The sequence below is a fragment of the Nannospalax galili genome, unplaced genomic scaffold (assembly GCF_000622305.1).
Source record: "Nannospalax galili isolate Female #2095 unplaced genomic scaffold, S.galili_v1.0 scaffold118, whole genome shotgun sequence".
In the NCBI taxonomy this organism is placed as follows: domain Eukaryota; kingdom Metazoa; phylum Chordata; class Mammalia; order Rodentia; family Spalacidae; genus Nannospalax; species Nannospalax galili.
Window position 1 is genome coordinate 334,865 of NW_008340856.1, and position 27,702 is coordinate 362,566.

General features: G+C 47.3%; 1 protein-coding gene across 13 annotated transcripts in view; it reads left to right on the forward strand.

Annotated features, from left to right (window-relative positions):
* Nucleotides 1-22,807, forward strand: part of Smox (spermine oxidase) — a 59,510-nt gene extending 36,703 nt beyond the window's left edge. For 3 of the 13 annotated variants that reach the window (XM_029564845.1, XM_029564846.1, XM_029564844.1), the window contains exons 2-8: nt 7,875-8,108; nt 12,064-12,290; nt 17,092-17,265; nt 17,414-18,224; nt 19,451-19,611; nt 21,819-21,908; nt 22,355-22,795. In XM_029564845.1, the coding sequence (XP_029420705.1) occupies nt 7,901-8,108; nt 12,064-12,290; nt 17,092-17,265; nt 17,414-18,224; nt 19,451-19,611; nt 21,819-21,908; nt 22,355-22,492 (1,809 nt within the window). In that variant the 5' untranslated portion in view covers nt 7,875-7,900 and the 3' untranslated portion in view covers nt 22,493-22,795. Of the gene's footprint in view, nt 1-7,874; nt 8,109-12,063; nt 12,291-15,840; nt 16,112-17,091; nt 17,266-17,413; nt 18,225-19,430; nt 19,612-21,818; nt 21,909-22,354 lie in introns of all 13 variants that reach the window. The other 10 variants (XM_029564850.1, XM_008835891.3, XM_008835884.2 and 7 more) reach the window with 10 other exon arrangements.
* Nucleotides 22,808-27,702: the final 4,895 nt, after the last annotated feature.

Below are 27,702 nucleotides of genomic sequence, written 5' to 3' on the forward strand. Positions count from 1 at the left end.
AGTATGGTGGTATATAAAGACACCTGTGTGGCTTGAGGGGAATCTAGGTCTGGATTGAAGGGCTTTGGGGGCTAGGTAGTGACAGCATAAAGGGGTTCCCTTGGTCAAAGTCCAGGCTGGGGAGACCTTGGTCACAATCTGGCCTCACAGCTCTCTTTCAGACATACCCTCCTCCCCAGAATATACTGGCAGTGCCCCAGTGTCTGCATTTGGAGCCCACTCTTGAGTCTTGGCCTGACATTAGCTTCATGGATGATCCTAAAATAGTGTCTGTGCTAAGACTCCATTTCAGGGAATCTGACTTACATGAGCTAGTATGAGTATAGGTGTTCATAGACATCTCCAGGGGAGTGTAATGTGTAGCTTGGAAGAAGTTCCTGTCACTGGGCCTTGTAAACTGTTGGGTATGGACCCTAGTTCTGCACTTCAGAAGAGAGAAGGTTGAAATCCTGAGTGAGATGGGGGTATTACCTGGGCAGCTCCCTCTTAAGGGTCCCTGGAAAGTTAAATAATATTATCTATTGCTAGGTAACAAATTGCCTCAAAGCTAGTAGCTTAAAGCAGTAAAAACTCTACCCTTAGTATTTCTTTGAATCAGGAATTGGGGGACAAATTGAGCTGGGTGGTTCTGGTGCAGGGTCTCCTAGGAGGCTGCAGGCATCTAAAGACTTTGGGGCTACAGGATCTACTTCTAGAGTGGTTCACTCCTGGCAGGGTGGCATGGCTGTTGGTGGGAGGGCTCAGTCTTCACTGTGTGGGCTAACCCGGGACATTGCTCCAGTGTTCCCAGGACATGGTGACTTGCTTCCCCAATAGTAAGTGCTCCAGAGGAGCAAGATAGAAACTACAGTATCTTTTATAACCCAGTCTTAGAAGTCATATTTCATCATTTCTGAAATATCCTCTTAGCTACCCAGGTCATTTGGAAAGGAAGGGCTGCACTGGGTATTCGTACTAGTAGCCATCATCTTTGAGGAGTATTTTGGAAGTCAGCCTGGCAGGTTCGAGCACCTGCAACAACTGAGATACGCAGCTGACCCTTGTTTCCTGATCTGTTCCTCTCTTGCCATCAGATCACAGTAGTGTATGGAGTGGGTATTGTTGGAGGCTTCATGCTTTTGCTTTGCAATCACCAAATGTGAGAGAAGGGTCTTGTGGCCATTACTGGATGGGTTTCCTCCAAGCCCTACCCACATCTGGTCACCTGTCCTGTCTTCTCTTGGTGATTCCCACTAGTGTGCACATGGGGGCCTGTGGAAAAATTTGAGAAATGTTGTCTCTATAGGAGGAGACTGTTTATGCAATTGGGTCATCAAGTTATTTTAGAAGTGTGGTTTTGGGTTATATATAAGAGACCGGAGTCTCTTTGATCCCCTACTAGGCTTCTTGTTGGGCCCATCCATGCAAGGAGCTGTAAAAGTGCATTGTGCTTTCTGGGCAGTTAACCTGGATTGTTGGCAGGCCTGATTTTGTTCTGCAGTGCACCCTGGAATATAGCCTGGCTGGAGGTACATTTTCCCCTCCTGCCCACCCATGCCCTTGGGGGTAGTGCATTCGTTCTTGTGCCCCTCCCCAACTGAGTCAAGGGTTGCCTGTCCATATAGCATAGGCCTGCCAAGAGCACCTGGCTCCCTTCTTTTCTTCTGAAACAGGCTTACAAAAAACCTTTTAAAGTTGTACTTTTAGGGACTACACTTTAAGGGAAGAGATGTACATAACATTGTGCTTGGAGATAAACCCAGGTGCTAGGAGGAAGTTGGGGCCCTTTCTGGTTGTCATCACAACTGCTATATGCTCTGTGTGGTGGTCTGTGAAATGAGATGCCTCTCCTGTCTCCCTGTCATGAACTTAGATTTGGCTGATGGCCACCATATCTGGGTAGGATGGTCAGGGTTGAGGGGCTCAGACTAAGGACTGGGCATTTGACTGATATCACACTGGATCTTGACCTTGGTGTTTGGGGTAGGGCCAAGGCTGAGGCTGGGCTCTGACCTCAGATGAAGTTTGGGGTTCTCCTTCATGCAGTGGAGCTCTGGGTTCTTGGACCCATGGCTCTGGCCTCTGTAAGGGTCTTTTAGGGGACCATCCTTATTCTCCCTCATTGTGAGGTGTTTGTAGATGGCCACACCTCTTTCCTGTGTTATCTATTTAATTCTCCCAGCAGTCCTACAGGCACCTGGACTCCCCCCGCCCCCATTTTACAGATAGGGAAGCTTGAAGATCAGTAGTGGTTTCAGTGTCAGATGGGGCCAAGAGGAGGTGGGAGACAGAGTTTTCTGAGGTGACATCAAAGATGTTTGCCAAATGGGGCCCAGAGAAAGGCAGGCCCTGGCCTAGGAGTTCCCCAGGAAACAAGGAGGAAACTGAGTTGGAAACATGTTTTCTCCCTTCCCCTCTCTTCTGAGTTCCCAGACTGCTCTGCTCTACCCACTGTGATTATACTCCCACTGCCTCCCACTGGTCTGGCCCTCTGGCTTTGGTGGTTCTGTGTCTTTTACTCACTGTGGCCTGGGTGAGGAGGCTGGGAAGGGTCTGACTGGGAGGCTTGGGCTGCCTGCCTTGGGCTTGAGGAGTGGGAGGAGCCTTGCACAGACACAGAGCCCCTTTGTCTATCAGCACAGCAAAGCAGCTGGTCTGGGATTTCTGGGAGTTTTTTATTTTCATTTTATTTTTTTACCTAGGAAGAATAATTGCATTGTCTAGGGGGCCTCAAGAATCCAAATCCCTCTGTGGACCTGCCAGGCAACCCAAAGATGTGCCCTTGGACCAGCCCCAGTTACCAGTCCTTTCTTCCTCTCCTCCAGTTAGAAGCTTGGAAAGAGGAACCCTGTAGGGAAAGTGAAGCCAGTTGCTGCCCTGGGCCACGAGTCATCCTGTTGGGAGAAAGGCATAAAGTCTCCAGGGCTGTTTGAGGAGGATGCGGGTGATCTGTCCACTGCCACTGAGGGCACCTTGAGCCCTGGATAGGTCTCCCATGAGCACACATAGGACTCAGAAGGGGTAAGGCTGTTGGTTAGAAGTGGCCTAGTGGAGGGCTTCAGCTGGAGTGGTCCTGGACTCCCATGTGGGGTGAAGTGAGGAGGGATCTGGTTACCTTGGAGCCGTACTCTCCTTCAGGCAGTTGGTGAAGAGATCTAGTCTGAGGTGACCTGGAGAAAAGAACTGCACCTCAGGTACCTTAGGGTGTGACTTGCATTCAGAGAGTCTAGGATAGGCAACATTTGGGGTGTCTTTGAAGGGTGTGGGAGGTGGCTCCTGGTGGCATTGTTTTTATGGTAGTAGCCACAGTTGGGGAGCAAAGTGGCCTGTGGTTGAGTGGGTGAGGCAGACATGGCTGCAGTGTGAGGAGAGGTGCCCACACCACCTGGGTCCTTGGCCCTCCTGTCAGTGCCTCACAGGGCTTGGAGGTACTCACCTGCTGGAGGATCACTCATCCAGCCTGGAATTGGCCCACTCAGTGACAATGTGGCCACAGCCTCAATCCTGAGGCACTAGGCAGCAGGAGGTCCCCAGTGAGGCACCTGTGTTTTGAGGGCTGCTGGGGGTCCTGCATTGCAAAGTCAGTGTGTGGGGCTCACAGTTCACAGGGGCCTGCTGCCCGGGGAAGCAGTAATGGCACAGGCCTGAGGTCACACAGCTGTGCACTTGCAGCAGCCCCAACAAGGGCTGTGTGGTTTAGAACCATGAAGCAACTTTGATGTATGGCAGGGAAAATGTTCACCATGGGCCTTTGGGTGGGCTGGGCCGGGGAAGCCCAAGACTTTGGTGGAGTTAGGGGGTTATGTTGTATGTAGTGAGGAGTGTTCTGAGATCTGAGGCCAGCAAAGCCACTGTGCCTGGTGTGTAATAGATCCTCAATGAATTGTGAATTGTATTCTTTGATCACACTATGAGAAGCCCTGCCACAATTATCTTTTAAAGGGTGGAGATTGAGACTGAGTACAGGTGAGATTCAGAGGGAGGAGGCTGGAGGGTCTCAAGGACATTGGGGTAGCAGTGACAGTGTTTGAGCTGTAGGTGTGGCTTGACCCAATGTATAAAGAGGGTATTCCATTAAGGTTGTCTCCAGCTTTGACCCTGGAACTGTTGATGGGGTGAGTACAGGGAGATGTATGCTACCCCCAGTTGAGTCCTGGGCATTTTCAGGAGGGGCTCAGCAGACTTAGGTGTGGGGGTGGTGCTGGCCTTGCAAGAGGAAGCTGTGACCTGTGGGCTGGAGAAGTGGGGTGGGGAGACAGTGGGAACATTTTGAAGAAGGGCACTCATGGTCTGGCTGAGCTGACTTTTTGATGCTCTAGGATTTGGCTTGCTTTGGGGCCTGGGCACCCTTGTACTAGTGCTGCCCAGGCTGCCCCCCCACCCCAATTTGCCATGGAGGTTGGATCAAGAAGGCAAGCTTCTATTGTTCTTCACCTCCCTCCACTCCCTCGCTGCCTGACTGAGCCAGCACATTTTTCTTCTCTCCTTCATCTGTGGGCAAGTACAGGGTGTTCTGTTTCTCCTGTGCATACAGATCAAGGAATGGCTGTTATTTATTTAATTCTCTTTCCAAGGCGAGGAAAGAACAGGCAGGCACCGAGGACCATTTAAATGATTCTTCTTCCTCCATAAGGCAGTTTCTCATTTAAAAAAAAAATTAAAAAGCCCAAAAGGGGTGATGGGGGGTTACAAACTAACAGAAAACAAGTATCCCCCACAACAGCCAGCAAAGCAGGCCTTCCTGAAATCTTCCCTTCCTTTTCAGTTGAACCCCAGGGTATGTTGACTCTGGGTGATAAGGGGGCCACTGTAGACATTCCTCTGCCCTTTGGCTGTATCAGTCAGGATACCAGGCTTCTTGGAGGCAATGGGGGTTGATGCAGCTGTTCTGGGACAAGGCCTATGTAGGACCAGGAGTATTGGATTAACAATGATGGTCAGTAGTGCAGGGGCCCCACTTGCTGTGTTCTTCCACCTGACACCCATGTTCAAGGTTGCTGAGACCTGGTGTTGGGAACTGGGGGGGAGGGGTCTTTTTGTACTCATTTTAAAGATGGTCCATGGTCCATTTCAGAACCCTGTCCAGTCCTGTCCAAGGACAACTGTTTGTAGCTACAGTTCCTGACATTTAAATGCAAACAGTCTTGTGACAGCCTTGACTGTCATAGCACTGTGATGATAAGGTAAGTGGCAGTAGCCTTCCTTTCTACCCAGGCTTCTGAAGCAGGAGCTCACCCACTTTTCTGGTTTTTAGTGGGGTGCCTGAGGGATCTCACAGGCCCTCAGTTGTTTTGGTTGTTATTGTTAACGGTAGTGTCTTGCTGTGGAGCCTAGGGTGGCTCCTGCCTCTATTTCCAGGGTGCTGGGATTACAGGCCGGTAACACCACACTCAAATGTGGAAGCTCCAGTTTAATCCCTGTTACACCTGCTCCCCAAAGCAGCATTTCAGGATGTAGCTCCATTGGTAAACTTTTAAAACACTGCTGCTTTCCCAACCCTTTACTGTAAAAAAGAGGTTGTCTTGGGGTGTCCCTGGGATGGGGGTGCTGGAAGGGGGAGCCCTTTGGAGTGTAGGGAAGAGCTGGCAGCTGTGCTACTTCATCACTGGGTGCTCGGGCACCATGGTGTCATTACAAGCTGGCTTGGGGCCCTCCACAGTGCCCATGTGTTTACCAACCTGTGGCAGTGTCTGCATTGGCTGGCAGACATCCGGTGGCATCCTCACTGGCCCTGCCTCTCTGCCACCACATCCTCACCTCTAAATTTAGTGGGCAGGAATAAAACCTGGGAGGGGAGGGAAGGCAGGGATGCCAGCCAACTCTGTCTTGTGTGATCCCTGTGGGGAAGAGGATCTAGCATGGTGCGGGAAAATAAAGGAAGTCTGAGCCCACCCAACCGTGGCCGCATCCCCTGGTAAAGCTGGGACAACCTCTCCTGATCCAGGAGACTGCCTGGGAGGGATTCTGGGCCTCGGGCACCACCTGCCGGCAGTTTAGGGAACCTATTCTGTCCTGACTTCTAGTTTTAGTCTAGGAGGCTTGGGGGGCAGCGGTGGGTAGTTTGGGTCCTGAGGTGGTGGGGTGGGCCCGGGCCCAGGTATCTCATGGTTAGATGGAGTAAACTGGGTGAGGGCCAGCTTCTTAGCCTGGGACTCCCAAGGAGTCAGTGTTAGAGGACACCGTTCCAAGAAAGATGGAAAGCTCAGTGGCGACAGAGAAGGAAGACAGAGTGCCAGCAGGCTTTGATTCAGAGATAGTGAATTGAAGGGCAAGAATCTTGGTACTGAGGTAGACATATGCACATGCATTGATTTGCACAAATTTTTATACAAAGATCTGTGCTGTGTAACCTCTATTCAGATCAAGATAGATATATTCCCTCTGTTGCCCCTCCCTCTTAAGCTTTGTTTTGACCTCTATCTTCACAGATCTTTTGGCTTCTTCCTGAACTCCATTTAAATGGAGCCTTACAGCATGTGCTACTTAGGGTCTGACCTCTTTTGCTCAGTTGGTGTCTTTAGGCACATCTGTGGTTGGGGGTAGCAGCAGTTCATTTCTGCTTATTGCTGAAGAATAGCTCGTCATACGGCTCATGTATATGTCTGTTCTCTCACTGGCGGACTTTTAGGTTTCTGGTTTGGGTTAATGCGAATGAAGCTGTGCATCTCTTTAACCTATTTGGTGGACTGTGCTCCGCTTTTCCTGGACACATTCCTAGAAGTGGATGTGTCTTGGGGAGGGTCATGGTCTCTTGTTGGGGGTGGGGGACAGGTTATTCGCTTCTCAGTTGTGCCCAGCAGCTTCCATCCATCTGCATTTATGTCCCTGGCTGGTTCCAAGGTGCTATTACATACCACAGCATCTGCTGCTCAGACATCCGCCAAGGCAACTCGAATCTTATGTTGTTTAGGTCAGGGAAGGCAATGGATAGGATCCAATCCGAGCTGAGTGACCCCCACAGGATGGTCCGCAGACACCTTTAAAGCACCATGGCCATTCTGGGAATAGAGGAACAGTGTCTTCCAGCCATGGGCCACCTCCTCACCCTGCAGCACCAGCCCCTCAAGTCTGGGTTCTCTGAGCAAGTTGGCATAGTGCAACTGTCAATTTGATGTCTGGCCTCTGGTGCCATGGGTCATCATGGTTCACTGTCTCCTGGGCTCACTGCTGTTTTGTGGTGATTGAGGGACTGCGTGGCTGGGGAAAAGGACCTACCCAGAATAGCAGAGACTTGTTGGATACCAGCCTCGTGGCACTTTCTGGAGGAAGGGGGAGGATGAGACTTTGTCCTTCCCACCAAATTGGCACCTTGTTGAGGCTTGGGAGGCCAGCAGAAATTTGGAGAAGAAGATAAAGGGGCAAGGGACAGAAAGAGTACTAGTAAAGAGCCAGGCAAGGGAGGGAGAAGAGAGCCTAGCATTGTATGTACAAGTATCCTGGGGTTGGTGTGGGCATCCTGTGCAAGTGTGTCTGGGTATCTGTGCAAGGGTTCCTGGGTATGTGTAAGTACCCTGGTATCCATGTGAGTAGCCTGGGATCAGCACAAAAGGCAGTGCTACTGTGTTGAGCAAAGTATCAGTGTCAGTCCTGCTTTGGCCTTCTTGGTCATCTCTTCCTAGGCCACCTCTTGTCTCCATTTAGGGCCTGTGGGCAGGGAAGAGGCAAATCCTATCAGATTTGAGGGTGAGAGTTGGTGGATTTCAGGTGCTTAAATAGATTCTATCTTCTGCCTCCTGGTAGGGGCCTAAAATGCAACCCTCCCTCCCATCTCCCCTTGCCCCTTCCTCCATTTTTTGGAGGTGGCTCTTATCCAAGTCTTCAGGGAGGGAAGGGGAGGACATTTAGTGAGTGTCCGTCTCTTTGGTCAGGTGAGCTGACATCTCTCCTCACTGCAGGTTCCTAGAAGGTGAGTAGGGACGGTATGCAAAGTTGTGAATCCAGTGGTGACAGTGCGGATGACCCTCTCAGTCGTGGCCTGCGGAGAAGGGGACAGCCTCGTGTGGTGGTGATCGGCGCCGGCTTGGCTGGCCTGGCTGCAGCCCGAGCCCTTCTGGAGCAGGGCTTCACGGATGTCACTGTGCTTGAGGCTTCCAGCCACATCGGGGGCCGTGTGCAGAGCGTGAGACTCGGTGAGCATGCCCCTGCCCAGCTACCTCCCAGATCACCTTTTGCCCCTACTGGTCCTGCCTAAAATGGAATTACTCTAGCTCCTTCCCTTGGGGTAAATGTTCCATCATGCAACCTTTCTGGGCATTTTCCAGAAGCTTCCTTTGCCCCTTTGGCATTCTGTTTTGGCAGAGTGCTGGCTTGGTATAAGACCCAATGTTTAGTTGGGAGAATGTACCTGTAACCAGGCTCTCTTGGACCTGTGTGGACCAGTTTTTAATGTCACAGGATGGGGAATTGTGTAAGTTTGGTTAGTCATTAATTTTTCGGTGTGAATTAGTGTATCATGACTGAGAGCCAGGCAACAGGACTTAGGTTAGAGCTGGAAGAAGATTTTAGGCCTCCTTGAGGGTGATGTATGGGTCTTGGGATTGTCTGTGAAGATCTGTCCAGATTGCAAACAATGGGTACCCTGGAGAAAGGTGCCAGGCAAGAGACTTGCCCCTGGGGTGGGCAGATTTTGCCTGGGTTCTAGACATTGGGGCTATATCTTATAATGGAACTAGAGGCCAATGTTTCCACAGCCAGTGTGTGTGTAGGTGTTTTGGCTAATGATGAGTTGAGTGGGTTGGGACCAAGAAGATGACTCAGTGGCCTGGAGTATGTGAGTGACATGGACCCTTTAAACGCTAGATATGTGTGAATATAGCCCAGGCTATCCCTGAACTCTAGCCTCTGCCTCCCAAGTACTGAAATAACAGGCATGAGGTGCCACACCTACATTTCTAGAAGATTTTGTATTTGCCACACAGAGCCTTTGTGCTCACTGCTCAGTGGATAGGTGGTCAGGCTGAGATCCAGTGGATGTTGAGGACACACAGGGACCTTCTCTCTTCTTGTGAAACCATTGATCACATTGAGTCTTCCCCTAGAGCTTGACCTGGAAGGCATTCATGAAGTTTTGTTTTCTTTTTTTTCCCCTGGCATAAATTAGTGTCTCCTGGCAGTAAGAATGGGCATGCCATCCAAAGTGCCCCTGAAGCTGGGCAGCTGGGGAACCCTAGCCCTCTGTGTTCACTTCTGATTGGGAAGAGCAGCTCTGTTTATGATTCTCTGAACTTGGTGAGATGTTCAGGATCTGACACACAAACAGGAGGTAGGGAGACAGGTGGCCCAGTCATTGGAGTAGCTGACAGCTGGGATCATGTAGTGAAGGCTACAGGAGACTGAGTGGGAAAGCTTGCTGGGCAGAAAAGGAGGAGGGGACAGGGTTTGTAGAATGCTGGATGTGAAGAAGATAGAGAGGGGAAAGCATGCTAGATGGGTGCATGTGTCTGTATTGTATGCAGATGTGTAGGCCTAAGAGCCCAGTGCTGCTGAATATGCTGCAGCATGACATATAGCTGTGTGCCTGTCAGGGTGAGAGCTGGGATCCGGGGTGAGAGGCTCTGAGGATACTGTGTGCTATGAGATAGGCAGACATGGAGATGGTGCATGGTGCCCTTTAGAGATTCAGATGTGACAGAGATGGAAGGATTATGGGAGCCTCCTCAGTGATTGCCTAATTTTGGGTTTCCCAACTTCTGGGAAAGCCTGGGGACAGAGGTGGGGTATTGACTTTGTCCTGATCTTGCTACTCACTTCCTCCTGTGTTTGTGGGGCATCTGGAAATAGGCAAGGTATCTTCTTGATTCAGAACTGTCCAGTGTTTGTGTGACTTGGAGTTCCTTACTGTGGGGGGAGGTTCACTTCCCTCCTCAAATTGCTGTTCTCTCCTTTATCTCTGAACTATTGGCTATTGATAGACTCTAGAAGAGGGGAATCCACTGTCTTTAGTTGTATATCCATGGTTGAGCTCACCAGGCTCCAACAGATAGCCTCCAAACCCATGATCACACAGGCAGCCCTGATTAATCTCAGTGACTCAGAAAATAAAACCAATAGTCATGAATGTGAAAGAGAGATTATGGGGGGGAGGGGGTTTGATAGGAGTGGATGGGATGGTAGGATGTGAGAGTGGTATGCATTATATACATGTGGAAAACTGTCTAAAAACTTTAATTAATACTAAAGATCTCTGTTCTCCTGCTTTGATTGGGGCCTCAAAGCAAACCAGATACTCGGGATTTCCCAGCCTGAGGCTCTAGAGGTGCCTTTCAACAGCTAGCAAGCAGCTCTGTAGGCAGGGTCTTGGGCCTTTGCTTTTACCGTCCTTCAGTTTGACTACCTTACCTAGACAAAGGAACCTGGGCATTCCTCCCTCTTCCAGAGACACCAGGCAATTCTGTCTTGCCAGCTGCATCTTGAGGTTCTGTTTTTCTCTTGCTTGGACACATTGATCGGTACAGGGCTATTTTTAGTACTGGCTGTTTTATTACAAACAGCCCAAGGAAAGGAAGACATTCACATGAGGAAGTGTATGCCCAGTTCTTCTGGGTGAGGGACCATATTGTGTTCTTAGAATGTATCAGATAACTATTGGCACATAACAAATGGCTCCAAATATAATGGCTTAAAACATCTTTTTATTTGCTCAAATTCTGTGGGCTGGAAGTGTGTGCAGAACTCAGGTAGGTCTTTTGTTATACCTTGCCTTGATTCCTACATGTCTGAGGTCATTTGAAAGCTTCACTGGAGTTAGAGATGGCCTTCCCCTCAAGTCTCTGGTGGTGGCTGTAGGCTCTGGGCTGGGCTTCATGATCCTAGCAGGATGAGCCTGGGTTTCTTTGTATAGCTGTCCCGTTTAGAAGGTAAAGGTAGAAGTTATGAGGGCCCCTTGAGGCGTTGGCTCTGAGGCCATGAATACTACTTTTACCACATTCTGCCAATGAGAACAAGTCATAAGTCTAGTTTAGACTGAAGGGGTAGAGACTGCCATGCAGTGGGAGGAATGGCAGACTCATTTTATACAGGGACATGTGTGCAAGGGCGGGAGGAGTTATTGTGAAATTGCAGGAAATTTACCATTCATATCTTGAACCTGATTTGCATAAAAAAAAAACAAAAAAAAATGAAAACCACCAAAGATTGTTTCTGTGTTCCCCTTGTGCTTTTTTTTCTGTTTTGGAGACAGGGTCTCCCTGTAGCCCCAGTTGGCTTAGAACTTGCTATGTAGACCAGGCTTCGAACTCACAAAGATCCACCTGCCTCTGCCTTCCAAGTGCTGGGATTAAAGGCATTCACCACCAAGCCCGGCTTCCCCTTGCACTATTTTAACTTCTCTGGAAGTTAAGTGGGGAAAGAAATGACTGTATCATAGCTCTTGTAGCATCAGAATGGGAAACTGAGGCTCAGGCCAGAGGCAGCTTGCCTCAGAGATCTGTGTCTTGGCTGGGGATGAGGAAGTAGGATGGATTCCCAGGCCTATCACAACCTGGACTCAGGAGTGCTTCCCTACCACCCTTGACACATTATCAGGGCTCTGCCCCCTGTGTGAAAGGATTTCAGGACTTAATATTCCCTGAACATGTGATTTGCACTCCTCAGCCCTGGGAGGTGTGTTCTGCCAGATCGGAGCTCTTTCTTGCCCTAGATGTGTTGGAAGAGGGAGGTCTTCTGTCTGGAAGAAGGGCTTAGACTCTGGGGCCAAGGAGTTGGAATAAGGCCAGGTGAGGAAGGACCCTGGTTCAGGAATACTCCAGTATTTCTCATGAGTGGACAGGAAGGAAAGGGGGTCTGGTATGTAGTGTTATCTTGGAAAAGAGTGGGACTGGAAAAGGAGAACCTTTGAACTGGTGGAGTGAGGTGACAACTGGGGCATATCTAAGAGTCATTGTGGGCAGTACCTCTCTCTGCTGAAGTGACTTTCAGGGGACATTTCCCCACAGACTTCTGCTGGTTTTAGAGAGAACTTCCCAGCTCCTTCCCGCACTGGGTGTATGTGGATGGGGTCCTCTTGGAAGAAGGAGGGGAGACAGTGTCACGGCTGTCCCAGAGGACGCCTCTGCCCTTCTAAGCACCTGTTGTTGTCACCACCAGGACACGCAACCTTTGAGCTGGGAGCCACCTGGATCCATGGCTCCCAGGGGAACCCTATCTATCATCTAGCAGAAGCCAATGGCCTTTTGGAAGAGACAACTGATGGGGAGCGCAGCGTGGGCCGCATTAGCTTCTACTCCAAGAATGGCGTGGCCTGCTACCTTACTAACCGTGGCCGCAGGATCCCCAAGGACGTGGTTGAGGAATTCAGCGATTTATACAACGAGGTAAGTGGAAAGTTAGGACACTTTGAGGATGAAAATGATGAGCTAGGCAAGAAACTGATATTTCTGATTAAATATTTTTCTAAAAAGACTTTCAATATCTTTTTCTTGACTTATTGTAAGGTGTTTGGGTTGTGGCAGCTGTTGTTGCTATGGTTGCTTATGGATACTCAATTAAAAATTAAAATTTATTTTTAAAATTTTATGTGTATGAGTCTTTTGCTTACATGTATGTAGATGCACCATGTGTGTGCAGTGCCCATGGAGAACAGAGAGGGCGTCAGGTCCCCTGGAACTGGAGTTATAGGCAGTTGTTAGTCACCATGTGGGTGCTGGGAACCAAACCTGGCTCTTCTACAAGAGCAGTCAAGTGATCTTAACTGCTGAGCCATTTCTCCAGCCCCAGGTCATCAATTTTTTAAAAGCATTTCCTAATTGTTCCTGGTATGTAGCAATTTTTATACATTGACCTTAACTCCCATGATGATTATTTTAGTTCAAATAATATATCTATTAGTACATTGGTTAGTATTCTAATGTTTTTGGAATTCTATCTGGCCATCATTGTCCAGTAGGACTTTTTGCAGTGATGAAGATATTCTAGCCCGCCATCACTCTGTGTGGTACTTTCCAGCTGCTTGTGGCTTTTGAGTACTTGAAATGCTGCTAGTGAAACTATGCAGAGCTAAATATTTAACTTTGAACTTTTAAAGGTATCTAATTGTTATATATTGGATGCACATCCTCTGACTGTTTTTCTTATCTTATTGTACCAGTTAGTATCATACTCTGGTGTTAGATAGAAATAGCAATGCCATATATCCTTGAATTGTTCAAGCTTTAAAAAAATTATTAGCTGGGCATGGTGGTGCACACCTTTAATCCCAGCATTTAGGAGACAGGGGCAGGCAGATCTCTGTGAGTTGAAGGCCAGCCTGGTCTACATAGTGAGTTCCAGGTCAGCTGGGTCTACAGGGAGACCCTGTCTCAAAAAAAAAAAAAAAAAACCAGTCAGAAAAACTATTAATATTATGGAAGGTGTGGTGGTACACACCTTTAGAGCTAGCATCCTCCAGGCAAAGGCAAGAGGATCCCTGTGAGTTCCAGGCCAGCCAGGGCTACATAGACCTTGTCTCAAATCCCCATTCCAGAATTATTAATATTCTCATGTCTTTCAGTGCTGCTGTAAATAGCACTGAACAGAGTAATGTGTAGAATTCGTTTTCTTATTTAATGTAATGACCCTACTTCAGGTCATTAAAAGGGCTACTAAGCATCTATTGTACACTTTTTAATCTCTTGTTCTGAAGTGCTCCCTGGTCTAGAGAGAATGGGCACACATAGTGTTTTGTGTATATGTACTGATATGTTGTGGGCCATTCCATGGCATCATTTTTTCACTAATGTACAAAATGTAGAACTAATAATGATCAGATAAGACCTACTATTCTGGGGCTGGAGAGAAGGCTCAGTGGTTAGAACACTGACTATTCTTGCAGAAGACCCGGGTTTGCATCCCAGCACCCACACAGCAGCTAACAACTGTCTGTAACTCCAGTTCCAGGGGATCCAACAGCCTCTTCTGTCCTCCATGGGCATTGCATGGCACAGTTGCACTTACCTACATGCAGGCAATACACGCTTACACATTAAAAAAAAAAAAAGACCTACTGTTCTTCTAAGTAGACCTTTGTGGTCTGCATCCACATTCTTGGCTATTGTGTGTGCTTTAAGCATGGATCCTTTTTTATGTTTTATTTCTAAATTTTTGGTCTTTTTGAGACAGGGTCTCCCTGTATCCACAGCTGATCTAGTACTTGCTATATAGACCAGGTTGACCTTGAACTCACAGAAATCCACCTGCCTCTGCCTCCCGGGTGCTGGGATTAAAAGTGTGTGTGTGGGGCTGGAAAGATGGCTCAGCAGTTAAGAACACTGATGTTTTTGCAGAAGACCCGGGTTTGGAGTCTAGCACCCACATGGCAGCTAACAACTGTCTGTAACTACAGTTCCAGGGCATCCGACAGCCTCTTCTGTCCTCTGTGGGCATTGCATGACAAGGGTGCACTTACCTACTACTACATGCAGGCATAACACTCATACACATAAAATAAAAATATTTTTAAAAAATAAAATAAAAAATAAAAGATTAAGCCCTGCTTATATGATCAATTTTTTTTTTTTTTTTTTTTGGGTTTTTGAGACAGGGGCTCCCTCTCATGTCTTGCAATGCTGCGGAGGTCAGAAGAGGGCATTAGATTCCCCTGGAACTAGAGTTAAGTACGGTTCTTAGTCACCACGTGGGTACTGGGATTTGAACCCGGGTCCTCTGCAAGAGCAGTCAGGCTCTTAACCATTGAGCCATCTCTCCAACCCCTAAAATGGACATGGCTATACTTACTTCCTGATGTTATAAGGATTGCAGTCTCCATGAAAAGTGTTTAAGAAGAATTGGGGTAGTGTTAGTGTTCACAGGTTTCCCCCCTCCACCTTTTTTTTTTTGGTGACATCAGGAAGATGTCATTCCACGTATGGTAAGAGACTACCTGTGTCTGGAAGGATAGGCCCATGTTCAGGTAAGGCTGTCCTAGTTAGTGATTGCTACGTTTGTTGTCCCTCAGCTGGACTTTTTGGCCTCTAGTCAAAGGAGCTAAAGAGTGGCTACCATTTTGCTTATCATTTAGGGAAAGACTCAGGGAGTAGGTGAGTCCAGAGTTCCAGTCCTTGGCAGTGGTTCTATGGGAGGACTTTGCTGAGGCTCCATTTAAGGCCAAACACCCAGTATCTCGTGATTGTAGGGAGGACAAGCGAACAGTTTCACCCATTTTCTTCTCTATAATCCACACTGCAGAAGTATGTTTAACTTAACTCCCCTGTCTCACAAGCAATAGTAGGGATGGGGAGTACCCCCTGATGCTTCTTTTTACTCTGGCCTGGCAGCTTATCCCAGAGCTGAAGTACGGAGCAGACATGGTTTTCTTGAATGCATGCAGACCAAATCCAAACTCTCTGTAAGGAGGGTGACGTGCCACTCATCAGCTCCAGCCACAGGCGATTGGCCAAGGAGCTCACATTTGTCAGTGTCCTGGGAATGGCAGCAGTGGGTGGGGAACATGCTGCTCTCCTGCTTGTAGCATTTCAGGGGTCTAGAGCCTTGGCATGGTCCTTTGTCCTGCCCCATGTTTACCTTTCCAGTTATTCATTTCTTGCCACTTTCTCCTTGTTTCCCCTTCTGCAAGACTAGCCCAGGTCAAGTTTCTAGTCTGTCAGCTCTCTACCCTTTCTGTGCAGTTCCCTCTACTTGAAACACTTTCTTCCCTCTCTCACTGCCAAGCCTGCTCTCTGCTGCTGATCCAGGATGGTCTGGGTTGACCTCATTACCCCTAGGTTCTTTCCTGCAGAGGCCATCCTATAGAAACAAATGTCTTGTAATGTCTCCTCAACTTGAGTGTGGGCGGGGCTGGAGACTCTCTTGTTCAATATAATATAACCTGTGTTGCTGGATATAGAGCCCAGTAAATGCATGTTGAGTAAATGTTGGGGTCTGTCACAGGAACAGGAGGCCCGTCAGCGTTTGGTGGGAGTTATGGAATAGACTTGGCTGGCAGGAGAGGCAGAAGGATCCTGTTTCAAGGGACTGATAACTACTATGGATAAGGAGTGGACTGAAGTTCTGACTGAAATGTGTTCACCAAGCAATTTCTGTTCCTGATTGTGCTGGGGCCTCCTAGAGCTGCTCCCTCTTATGCTCTTCCCTCCACACACCCCAGATGAAGGAGACTATGGATCTGAGCAGAGCAAGGAAGGCATCTGCATGGAATGAGGTCTTTGGGTCCCTGTCCTTCCTGATTGGCACCATCCATAACTCCTGTCTGCCCTCTTAGGAGTGAGCAGAGCAGGCACACTTGGGTGGCAGATAGACAGGGAAATGGTTGAGCATTTCGTTCTTGTAAAAAGACTCATATTAAACCTTACCCACCCAGGGCTCAGGGACCATTGCAGAAGAGGGGTAGAAAGATTTAAGAGCCAGGGGTGGTGTATGGCCACAAGGAAACAGAGTCTTCCAGGCTTCTGGGAACTTGCTTATGTGAATTTATAGCAATGGTGATAGCATGCATAAATACTCATGCAAACTCAGAAAAAAGCCCAGCATAGAACTGGGGAAATGAGCAGGAGGCCCCAGTCTTTACTGAGGAACTATTGGCAGCTGATCACTGCTGGGTGAAGGAGAGGTGGTCCTCTTTAAGGAAGTGATGCTATATAGGCTGAACAGGCTCCAGTGGGTGAACTCAAACCGAGGATATCTGGGTGCACAAACTTGACTTAGTCTTAACATAAATGACAGAATGTATGAAATCCAGTGGGTGGGCCATGGCGGGGTGCAGACAAGGGAGGGGTTCTACATATGATTAAGATGTATCAAATGAAATGCACAAGAAATTCAATAAAAATATATATAAAAAAGAGTAAATATGTGCAGACCAAATTCTCTAGTGGGATGTGGGGCCCTTGTAGACTTGTGCAGAGCCAGTGTTTGTGGAGGGGGCGTACTTTCCCCAGACTCTACAGGCTCTAGATGCTTGTAGTTTGTTCTAAGCAAGAGCCCCAAAGTCAATCCCTCCTCCCTCAGAGGCTTAGAGGCCAGGATCTGGCTGATTAGAGCAGGTGCCCTGTTCAACCTTAGGCAGAATCCAGTGTAGCATGTGGAGGGACACATGTGAATAGGTAGGTTTCTAGTTGAGACCCTTCTGTTTGATGTGGAGGGGTGATATGGGTGTTCAGTGTCCAGGGGTCTCTCCGGCAGGTCTATAACTTGACCCAGGAGTTCTTCCAGCATGGTAAACCAGTCAATGCTGAGAGTCAGAACAGCGTTGGGGTATTCACCCGAGAGGAGGTGCGCAACCGCATCAGGGACGACCCTGACGACCCAGAGGCCACCAAGCGCCTGAAGCTCGCCATGATCCAGCAGTACCTAAAGGTATCTTTGCTGTGGAGTACAAGTGCCAGAGTGAAAAAAGACCGAATCTGGGGGAGTCAGGGTCTGAAGGCCTACACTGCTCAGAGTTCTGGTTCCTTGCCTGGCCCAGCCGTTGTGTCACATGGCTTCTCTCTGGATCCTCCCACAGGTGGAGAGCTGTGAGAGCAGCTCTCACAGCATAGACGAGGTGTCCCTGAGTGCCTTCGGGGAGTGGACCGAGATCCCTGGTGCCCACCACATCATCCCCTCTGGCTTCATGCGGGTTGTGGAGCTGCTGGCTGAGGGCATCCCTGCTCATGTCATCCAGTTGGGGAAGCCTGTCCGATGCATCCACTGGGACCAGGCCTCATCCCGCCCACGGGGTCCTGAGATTGAGCTTCGGGGTGAAGGTGACCACAATCACGACACTGGGGAGGGTGGCCAGAGTGGAGAGGGTCCCCAGCAGCGTAGGTGGGAGGAGGAGGAACAGTGGCCAGTGGTTGTGGAGTGCGAGGATTGCGAAGTGATCCCAGCGGACCATGTGATTGTGACGGTTTCGCTGGGTGTCCTCAAGAGGCAGTACAGCAGCTTCTTCAGGCCAGGCCTGCCCACCGAGAAGGTGGCTGCCATCCATCGCCTGGGCATTGGCACCACCGACAAGATCTTCCTTGAATTTGAGGAACCCTTTTGGGGCCCTGAGTGCAACAGCCTGCAGTTTGTATGGGAGGATGAAGCAGAGAGCCGCACTCTCACCTACCCACCAGAGCTCTGGTACCGTAAGATCTGTGGCTTTGATGTCCTCTACCCACCAGAGCGCTATGGCCACGTGTTGAGTGGCTGGATCTGTGGAGAAGAGGCTCTGGTCATGGAGAAGTGCGATGATGAGGCTGTAGCTGAGATCTGCACAGAGATGCTGCGACAGTTCACAGGTGGGCCCTGTGTTCAAGTCATCTGTGCCTGGCCCTGTTCTCATCTCCTAGGTAATAGCAGCTGTTCCCTCTCCAATCTGTGATGGTGAGGTGACTGTGTCTACTGGGCGAGCCACTGCAGGGCCATGCTTAGCCTCTGTCTCCTCAGTTGCTGACACTCTCCTATTTTGGAGTTGGAATCACTCAGAACCATAGCTCTTTGTTCCTTTCCTCTAAGGGCTGATGGTGAAAAATTCAGGCATCACCATCACCACCGTTGCCCATTTCCTGTTGCATACAAGACAGGTGGATTTGTGTTTCACTCTCTGATTGACTGAACGTGAACTCACTATGTAGCACCCACTGACTTTGAACCCAAGATCCTCCTGCCTCCGTCTCCCGAGTGCTGGGACCACAAGCATATGCCACCATGCTCAGCTTCTTTGATTCTTTTTTTAAAATTATTTATTTAATAACCACATAACCAGAAGAGGCATTTCATTACAACAGCATTGACATAGTCAATGACAATTTCCAGAGCTAAGATGCTTCTCTTTCAAAACTGGCTGTAAATTTTTAGGTTTACAGTTGAATTAATATGGTTATACAATATTGTACTCTGTATAAACCCTATAAGACATAAAATTAAATGAGGTTTTAAACTTTGAAAAAGATCTCCATTTCATTATTAAAATACACAGTTTCATACAGAAAAATTCATTTTTAATACAATTGACACTAAGATGCACATGCATTTCTAATCTCTATATATCTGATTATTACTAGTCACAGTCGGTTACTTTCTGAGCTCCTTGGCATCTGAGCATAGATATAAAGTCATCAGGTAGATTTCAATGGTAATGTTTTTCACAGCTACTAATTATTAAGGAGCAAATTTTTGTGCTTTGAAGAATTGCAGGAGCCCATGACATTAGAAAGGGACACATGATTGTCTGAAAACTTTAAAAAATGGTGCTGGGAATCAAACCTAGGGTCTCATGGGTGCTAAACAAATGTTCTACCACTGAGCAACCTCCCCCACAGTTTTAAAATAGGAAAATTAAGGCCCTGAGGTATGGAGTGTTTTTGTTTCCTGGGAGGTCACCAGGAAGTAACCAGTGGATATAGAGCTCAAGCCCCACCTCCCTCCTTTCCCCTCGTTTTTATACCTACCTCTTGACTACCTGGTCTTCCTGGAACCCCAGAGGTGAGTGGAATTGTCTGACTGTCTTGGGGTATCTTCCATATGCAACCATTTCTTATGCTCTCTCACCTTAGCTCTTCTGACTTCCCATCAGGGAACCCAAACATTCCAAAACCTCGGCGAATCCTGCGTTCAGCTTGGGGCAGCAACCCCTACTTCCGAGGTTCCTATTCATACACACAAGTGGGCTCAAGTGGGGCAGATGTGGAGAAGCTGGCCAAGCCCCTGCCCTACACAGAGAGCTCCAAGACAGCGGTGAGTGGGATGTGGTGAGGAGACATTGGTGGGGGCATTTTATGTATGTCTGGTCCAGGGGAGGATGTGTGGGTAGTGTTCATTAAAGTTACTAAGGTAAGAAGTGATGGGGGCACCTCATATTGAAGGAGAAAACAAGACGGCATAGACTTAACATCTGGAAGAAAAAAATGGAATAAAATAGAAACTTTAAATACTTTCTTGAGCTTCTGAAATGTGATTCCATGCTATGCTGGACATTAAGCCTCCAGCTGCATTTAAATTAAACTAATTAATTAGAACTTAAATTAATAAATTAAAATTTTAATTGATCTGGGTGTGGTGGTGCATTCCTTTAATCCCAGGCTTCTGTGACATTGAGGCCAACCTGGTGTGTTCCAGGCCAGCTGTGGCTACAGGGAGACCCTGTCTGAAACAAAACAAAATATAACACAAAACAAAAACAAAAAAATTTAATTCCTTATTGTTGCACTACTTATATTTCAAGTTTAATAGCCACACATGTCTGGTAGCTGCCAGATGGTGTTGTGCAGTGCTGTAGAATGTTCTGTTGGACAGCAATACAATTGTATTCTTGTGTTTTTAGAAAATAAAGTTGAGGGGCTTAGAATATAGCTCAGGTGGTAGAGTGCTTGCCTAGCACGAAGCCGCTGGGTAAGCTGCCTGGCACTTCAGAAACCTGGTATAGAGGTACACACCTAGTGGTTACACCTGTAATCCTAGCACTGAGAGGTAGAGCCAAGAGGATCAGAAGTTCAAAGTTATCCTTGGCCACATAGTTCAAGACCAGCCTGGGATACTTGAAACCCTGTCTCAAAAGAAAAGAAAAGAAAAGTTAAGAATACTGCCCAACTATATTCTAAGAAAATAATAAACCTGGAGTCAGTGAGATAGCTCAGTGAGGGTGCTTGCTACCAAGCCTAGGCACCTGAGTTTGATCCCCAGAACCCAGTAGAGGTAGAAGGAAGGAACCAACTACCACAAGTTGTCCTCTGATCTTCACACACACGGTGGTACGTCTGTGTGCTTATGCATGTGCGTGCGTGCGCGCGCACACACACACACACACGTAAAAACGAAAGAAAGAAAATAGTGAACCTGAGAGAAATATGCATTTTTGCTTCAAAAAGTAAAATTTGTCCACCAAGTATAAATATATATTAAATGTTAAAATGAAACGCAACAGTATTATATTTAAAATAATCCTTTGGAGTTATTGGTGAAGGAGATTTCAGTCAACTAAGATGTACAGTATCTGTCTAGCTGTGCTCAAAGGGAGAAGACCTTACTGTGGTCATCTTCCTAAAAGAGACCTCTGACTATAATAAAAGCAAAGCAAAATAAAAATAACCATGACTTAAACAAGACAGGTGTTCACTTCCAATATATGAAGAGATCTGGAGGAAGGTGGGAGGACCAAGAACCTTTAACATCTGGCTTTTGTTTTCAAAGTCACCTGTGACCCAAGAGAACTCCAAGAACTTTAGCTCTTACATCTGCACCATAGACTGGAAGCAGGCAGAAGGTTTATAGGCTAAAAGGGGATTCCTTGGAGCCGATACAGTGGTTTCTAAGCAACAGTGCACATGAAGCTCATTGGCTAGAACTAAGTCACATGATTATACATTGCTGCTAGAAGGCTGGACCATGTCATTTTTATTTTGGATGACTTTGAACCCAGTTAAGAACTAGGATGTTTTACAGAGGGGAGAGATGAATGGTGGGTGTGGGAGTGCGAAGTTTGTGCTGTGCTACAACCCATCCCTCTTTCTGTTTATCAACCTCTGTGGGCTCCTTATTGGTGGAAGTGGCTTACCCTGGGAGCTTGTTAGAAATGCACATTCTTGGTCTACACCTGTTGGATTAAGCACTGCTTTCTTGGATAAAGTCCACATTCAAGCTTGGGATGGAAGAAGTTGAATCATTCCTGGATGTCACCTAGATACCTGCTTTGAGACTGAGCCTTGGTTATACCAAAAATTGTACTGTCCCCAGGGTGGTGAATTTTTGCCTCCAGTTTTCCCTCTGGCTGAATGACTTTTGGCTGTTTATTCACCCAGAATCCTCTCAGAACCAGTACAAAGGTCCTGTTCTCTGGGATCTTCAGATACTGGACCTCTTTTCTGGGCTTTCAGCACCTTACTCAAACACCCATCATCACATATGACAGCTTAGTAACTGGGTTTCATGTCTGGCTTCCCCACCAGCATGGAAGCTCCACAAAGCAGCAGCCTGGTCACCTTTTATCATCCAAGTGCCCAGAACGGTCCCTGGACCCTAGTAGGGGCTCCATAAAGGTTTGTTAAATTACCAACTAACTTCATTGAGTGTTTACATTCTTCCAGATTCTAAGTACTTACATGCATAGTTTTGGTTTCACTTAATCTTTACAGCTGCCTTCAGAAGTAGGTGGCATAAATCTGTTTGGCAGATGAGCAAGGCTTAGGGAGGTTAGACCATTTATCCTGAGTTCATTGTTAAGAAACATACATAGCCTTTCAACTGTAGAGCCAGGACTTCTAACAGCCTTAGAACAGAAAGAACAGAATGTGGCTTGGATGTTGGGGAAGAAATGGGAAGGTGGCCAGGTGGGTGGGTAACTTTTTGTCCTGTAAAAGCAACAGTACCTACCTACATCCTATTCACTTGTATCTGCCTTGTAGGGATGGGGGTTCTGGGGCAGACAGGGAGCCCTTTGGCCTTTGCTGATCCTCCACCCTTACTTCTTCTTCCTCCCACCTAGCCCATGCAGGTGCTGTTCTCGGGTGAGGCCACCCACCGCAAGTACTACTCCACCACCCATGGTGCTCTGCTCTCTGGCCAGCGTGAGGCTGCTCGTCTCATCGAGATGTACCGAGACCTCTTCCAGCAGGGGCCCTGAGGGCTGTCTTCACTGCCAAATGTGTTCCTTAAAGAACCACTAACTCGTGATTGCCCATCCCTGTCCCTTGCCCTGTGTGCTCCTAACTTTGTAATCCTCTGTAGAGTGGAATTTTATCTTTATTAGAGCTGGATACCTGGGCTGGCTTCAGTCAGACCCAGTCCCGTAGCTTTTCTTTTTCTCCAGGCTGGGTAATGACCAGGTGGGATGCTGACCTCCTGTTTTCCCTTCTTCGTCCATGTTATTGCAAGTGCCTTCAATACTTTGCATTTGGGGATAATAAAAGAGGCGATCCTTCCCATGCTCTTCAGCTTCTCAGTTCTCAGCCTGTGTGTGTGTGTGTGTTTAATCACATCCCCTCTGACTGGGATTGATGGGGGAAGCTGTGGTTGGGCTGGACTCCTAAAAAGGAAGGTAGTACTTAGGTTTACCTCAGCCTGTGTGTGTGTGTGTTTAATCACATCCCCTCTGACTGGGATTGATGGGAGAAGCTGTGGTTGGGCTGGACTCCTAAAAAGGAAGGTAGTACTTAGGTTTACTGCAGAGATGTTCCTTTACCCAGCCTGTTTGTAGCTGTTCCGTGAGACCCCTCTGGAATAGGTACCTCTGCCTGCTCAGCACCCGGTTCCTCAGAACAAGCCTGGGTCTGCCCACTGGCCCTTCTTGAAGCTTGATTGGATGATGAGCTACATGGAATAAAGGTGTTTTCAGTTGCCAGGCTTGATGGGTTCATTATTAATCCATTGCTGGCCACAGGGTGGTGAGTCTGGCTCAGGTTTTAAAAAACTAACAATACATGTTGGATGTCTTCCATAACACTACTTACACAATGTAAATGTGGTTCTTACTTTGGTCACAACAGGGTGCCTCCACCCTGGCCCAGAGTTCCTTTGTGGGAAGCCACCTTTACTTTTTGTGAACTTGCATTAGAAAGTGTTCCCTTTCTCTCACAGCCCCTGGATTTCTCTACCAACTGCAGTGGGAGGGACCAAAACAGCCAAGGGCATAAGTAGGAGGGGGAAAGTAGTCACCAGGTAAGGAGTTTAAAGAACTTCATTGGAGGTAAGAAAGCTCAAAAAGGCGATTTAGTGGCTGCATAGTAGGGTTTTTAGATGTGGGTAAAAGTGAGAGAGAGAACATTTACTCAGGACCAGTGACCTGCTGGCAGGATGTCAATCATAAGTGCTGGGCACAGGGTCTCTTGATATGATATGGATGCCAGCCATGGTTGGGAAGGATGATTTATCTTTGTAGGTAAGTGAAGCTTTTAAGGTTAGCGTGCTTGTCTCAGGTAGGCAGTGAAGTATGCCCCAGTCCACAGTGTGGGCCCATCTACTGTGTTGTACTTGATGAGAAGATGAAATTGGTATATCAAAAAAAAAATCTGCAGTTGTTGGGGTAGACAGTGGACATGGCACAGCCACACTGGGAGATAGCATGGCAGATTCTACTAAGGTTGGCCATGTACCTGCCAGCATTTCCACTCCTGGTTCTTAACAAAGGGAAATGAAAGTGCAGATGCCCACCAAAACTGTACCAAAAGTCTCTGGGAGAAAGCCAAGGGACCCTTGGGAGATACAGGTAGGAACAGGTGCAGGAGGAGTGGCCTGGAGAGTCTGATAAAGCAGTCAGCCCTCCAGGGTGTAGCCCCCACATCAAATAATGACATCATGTGGGTAATGTGCATGATTTACATCCCCCCTCCGCTTGCAAAGCAGATTTGAGACAGATGAACAAGAAAGAGAAGCCCTTCAGAAGCAAGACACTAGCCCTAACAGGAGCATAGACTGTGTCTCACATGGTGGGGACCAAGCTTCTGAAATATATGTGGCATCTATTGAAACACAAGGGATCTATCCAGTGTGTGACACTTAGGCCAACACCCATGCAGGTGCTGCTGTTATTCCCAGTGCCTGAATTTCACATGCAGAGAAAACTTTCCTGCAGTGGACTAGACTTAGTTGCATGTTGTCTTGTATCCTAGTCACTAAGAACTCCATGGTCAAAGGTGTTCACTTACGGCTTTGTGGGAGCCTCAGAAAGGTTCCACAGAGGGTCTACATACGGTACCGTGTCTTTGCCATTGCTGCAATGTGATGTGCAAAAGACTGTATATTATCTTCTATTTCATGGGAGCTGTCCCTCCCAAAAGCAGGGTAGAAGCAAAGTGTCTCTGATTTGAATCTCTGTGTTCATCAGTTTTCTGTTGCTGGGACAAGCTACTTAAGATAATTAGCTTAAAAGAAGGAAAGGCTTATTTTGACTCATGGTTTCAGAGGTTTTAGTCCCTGGTTGGTTTGCTCAGTACTCTGAGGTGGGAGCATGTGGTAGAGGCAATCTTCATCTCATGATGAAACAAAGAGAGAGATAGGAGGGATCCAGGGTCTCTATATCCCCTTCAAGGACATGCCCTCAATGGCCTGGATACCTCCCATGAGGCCCCACCTCTTAAAGGTTCCACCATGTCCTAATAGTGCCACAGGCTAGAGACCAAGTATTTAACACATGGGCTTTGGGAGGATGGTCCAGATCCAAACTAGCATTAGCTTGGGCTTGTTGGGATGAGATCAAGGGCAACTCCTAGGTGTGGTAGGGGTAGGCTGCTGTCTCAGTTCTTAAGAATTATCTGTCTAATTATTGGCTTTTCCAACTTAATGGTAGAGTTGAAGGAGGCTAGGTTTTCTTATAATAACTGTCTGGGCTGTTTATTGAGGCTGTTCCTGATTTGTATAGGGCAACATGCAAGAAGGCTATTGTGGTGGTAAGGTGACCATGACATCTAACCTTGTGGTATGTATAATATGAGAAAAGGGGGTTGGTCACTGCTTTGTTTCATACTATTTAAGTGGCAGATGATAGATGAAAAGCTATTATCACTTTCTTTGATTTTAGTGGCAGTTGCTTGATACTGATTTTACAGGAACATCTATAACATGATCCTTCAAGGAATGTAAAGTGTTGGGCATGTTTTATTTTACAAACTCAGTGTGCGTGCGGTTTTGATCTGTTGAACTGTGTATTCATCCTTCATTTCACCCCTACTTCTTTTTGTCTTGGATCTACTACCACACTCTGCCCCATATGTGGGCCACATGGGGTCACATAATCCTCTGTGCATCTGAGAGACTCCAGTGTCCTTTATACCTGTGTGGGCCATTGGCTGTCCTTTACGTGTTTGGATTGGTCTCAGTGTGGTCTGTCCTGACGAGGTGTAAATAGGACTGGGATTTCACATTTGGTTTCTCATTTCATTTGATGTCTTCCCAGTACCCTCAGCTCTCTTGACCTTGCTCTCTTAAAGCCGGTCGGCACATTTCAGTCATGCATCAAGCCATACCTGTGGTCTGGGCTGCAGGGGCCCTTGTCTTTGCTCCTCTCCATAGTCAGACTTGACAAGCATTTTCCACATTGGTCCTTTATCCAGCTTCATCGTCCTCACCCCAAAAGTTGGCTGTGGGGATCTTCAAATTGCAGAGACCCAAAGGCTCCTTCTCACAGGGCAGGACCCCAGAGGCAGAAGCAGCTTAGACCCGTGTCCCTGGAAGAAAAGACAAATCATGGACTAAAGCACAATCTCTGGCGCCCCCTGATGGCTGAATGAGAACACAGCGCGTACCCAGAGCATTTGTGAACTGATTATCCGCGCTTTACTGAATTCAAACAATGAACAAACAATAGTAAGTCACAAGGCCTCCCTTTCGTGTCGAATAAATAAGTAATATTGTGTCTCTTTCTACAGTTCCATTGATTTTTTAATTATTAACAGTAAAAAGGCACTGTTGGCCCCAACAGGTGTTTCATTTTCTTCGTTTGCTCGGTCTTCATTCTTCTGTTCTAGCATGTTTAGTTCTCTCTCTCTCTCTCTCTCTCTCTCTCTCTTTCTTTCTTTCTTTCCTTTTTTTTGAGACAGGGTCTCCCTGTAGCCCCAGCTGTCCTGGAACTCACTATGTAGACCAGGCTGACCTTGAACTCATAGAGATCTGCCTGCCTCCTCCCGAGTGCTGGGGTTAAAGGTGTGCCACCACTTCTGGCAGTGATTTCATTTTTTAATGCCAGGTGAGAAGTGAGAAGGTTTAACTAAAGAAAAATTTCACTAAATCAATCAATAAGTGTGACTTCAGTTTGTTCCCCAAGTGATGCTAGACTTTAGAGTTGTATATTCAATATTTATATGTGAGGAATTAAGTATTAGTATTTATTGTGTCCCATTAAATCTGGCTGGTATGGGGACAAAATAAGGTTCATTAAAAATAATCTTATTTGGGGCTGGAGAGATGGCTCAGCGGTTAAGAACACTGGTGGTTCTTGCAGAAGACCCGGGTTTAAATCCCAGCACCCACATGGCAGCTAACAACTGTCTGTAACTCCAGTCCCAGGGGATCCGACAGCCTCTTCTGACCTCTGCGGGCATTGCACGACATAGGCGCAGTTACCTACATGCAGGCAATACACGCCTACACATAAAATAAAAATAAAATATTTATAAAAATAACCTTATTTGTTGGAATGCAGTTGCATATACAGTATACAGATCATGAGTCGTCAGCTTTACATATTTTGAACTCCTAATGTAACAACAGATAAAGAAACAAAAGTGTCCCTTGTACCTCTCCCAGTCATTACCCTCACCAAGGATGTGTTAGGCAGCTTTCCACTACTGGGACAAAGTATGTCAGACCATCAACTCATAAAAATAAAAGGTTTATTTTGGCTCCCAGTTTTTGAGGTTTCAGTTCATGGCCAGGCATACTCATTGCTTTTGGGCCTGTGGTGATGCAAAGATCCGAACCAGAGCAAAGGGCTGCTACCATTGTAATTTACTCTTCCTTGTTTCTGTATTTCATGGAAACATACTGCCGCCTCAGTTTCTTTTCCTGTTGCTGTGATAAAATATACTGATAAAGGCAATTTAAAGGAAAAAAGGGTTTATTCTGGTTCACAGTTCAGGGGCATACTACATCATGTTGGGGAAGTCAAGGTGGTGGGAGCTTGAAGCAGGTGATCAAACACATCACATCCACAGTCAAGGGCAAAGAGCAATGAGTGAATGCATGTATGCTGTGCAACTCACTTTTTTAATCTACAAAGTCCAGATCCTGTCCATGATTCAGATGGGTTTTCCCATATCAATTAATGTAATAAAGACAGCCCCCCACAGACATGCCCCAAGACCCAAGTGATTCTAGGTTTTGTCCAGTTGACACCACACA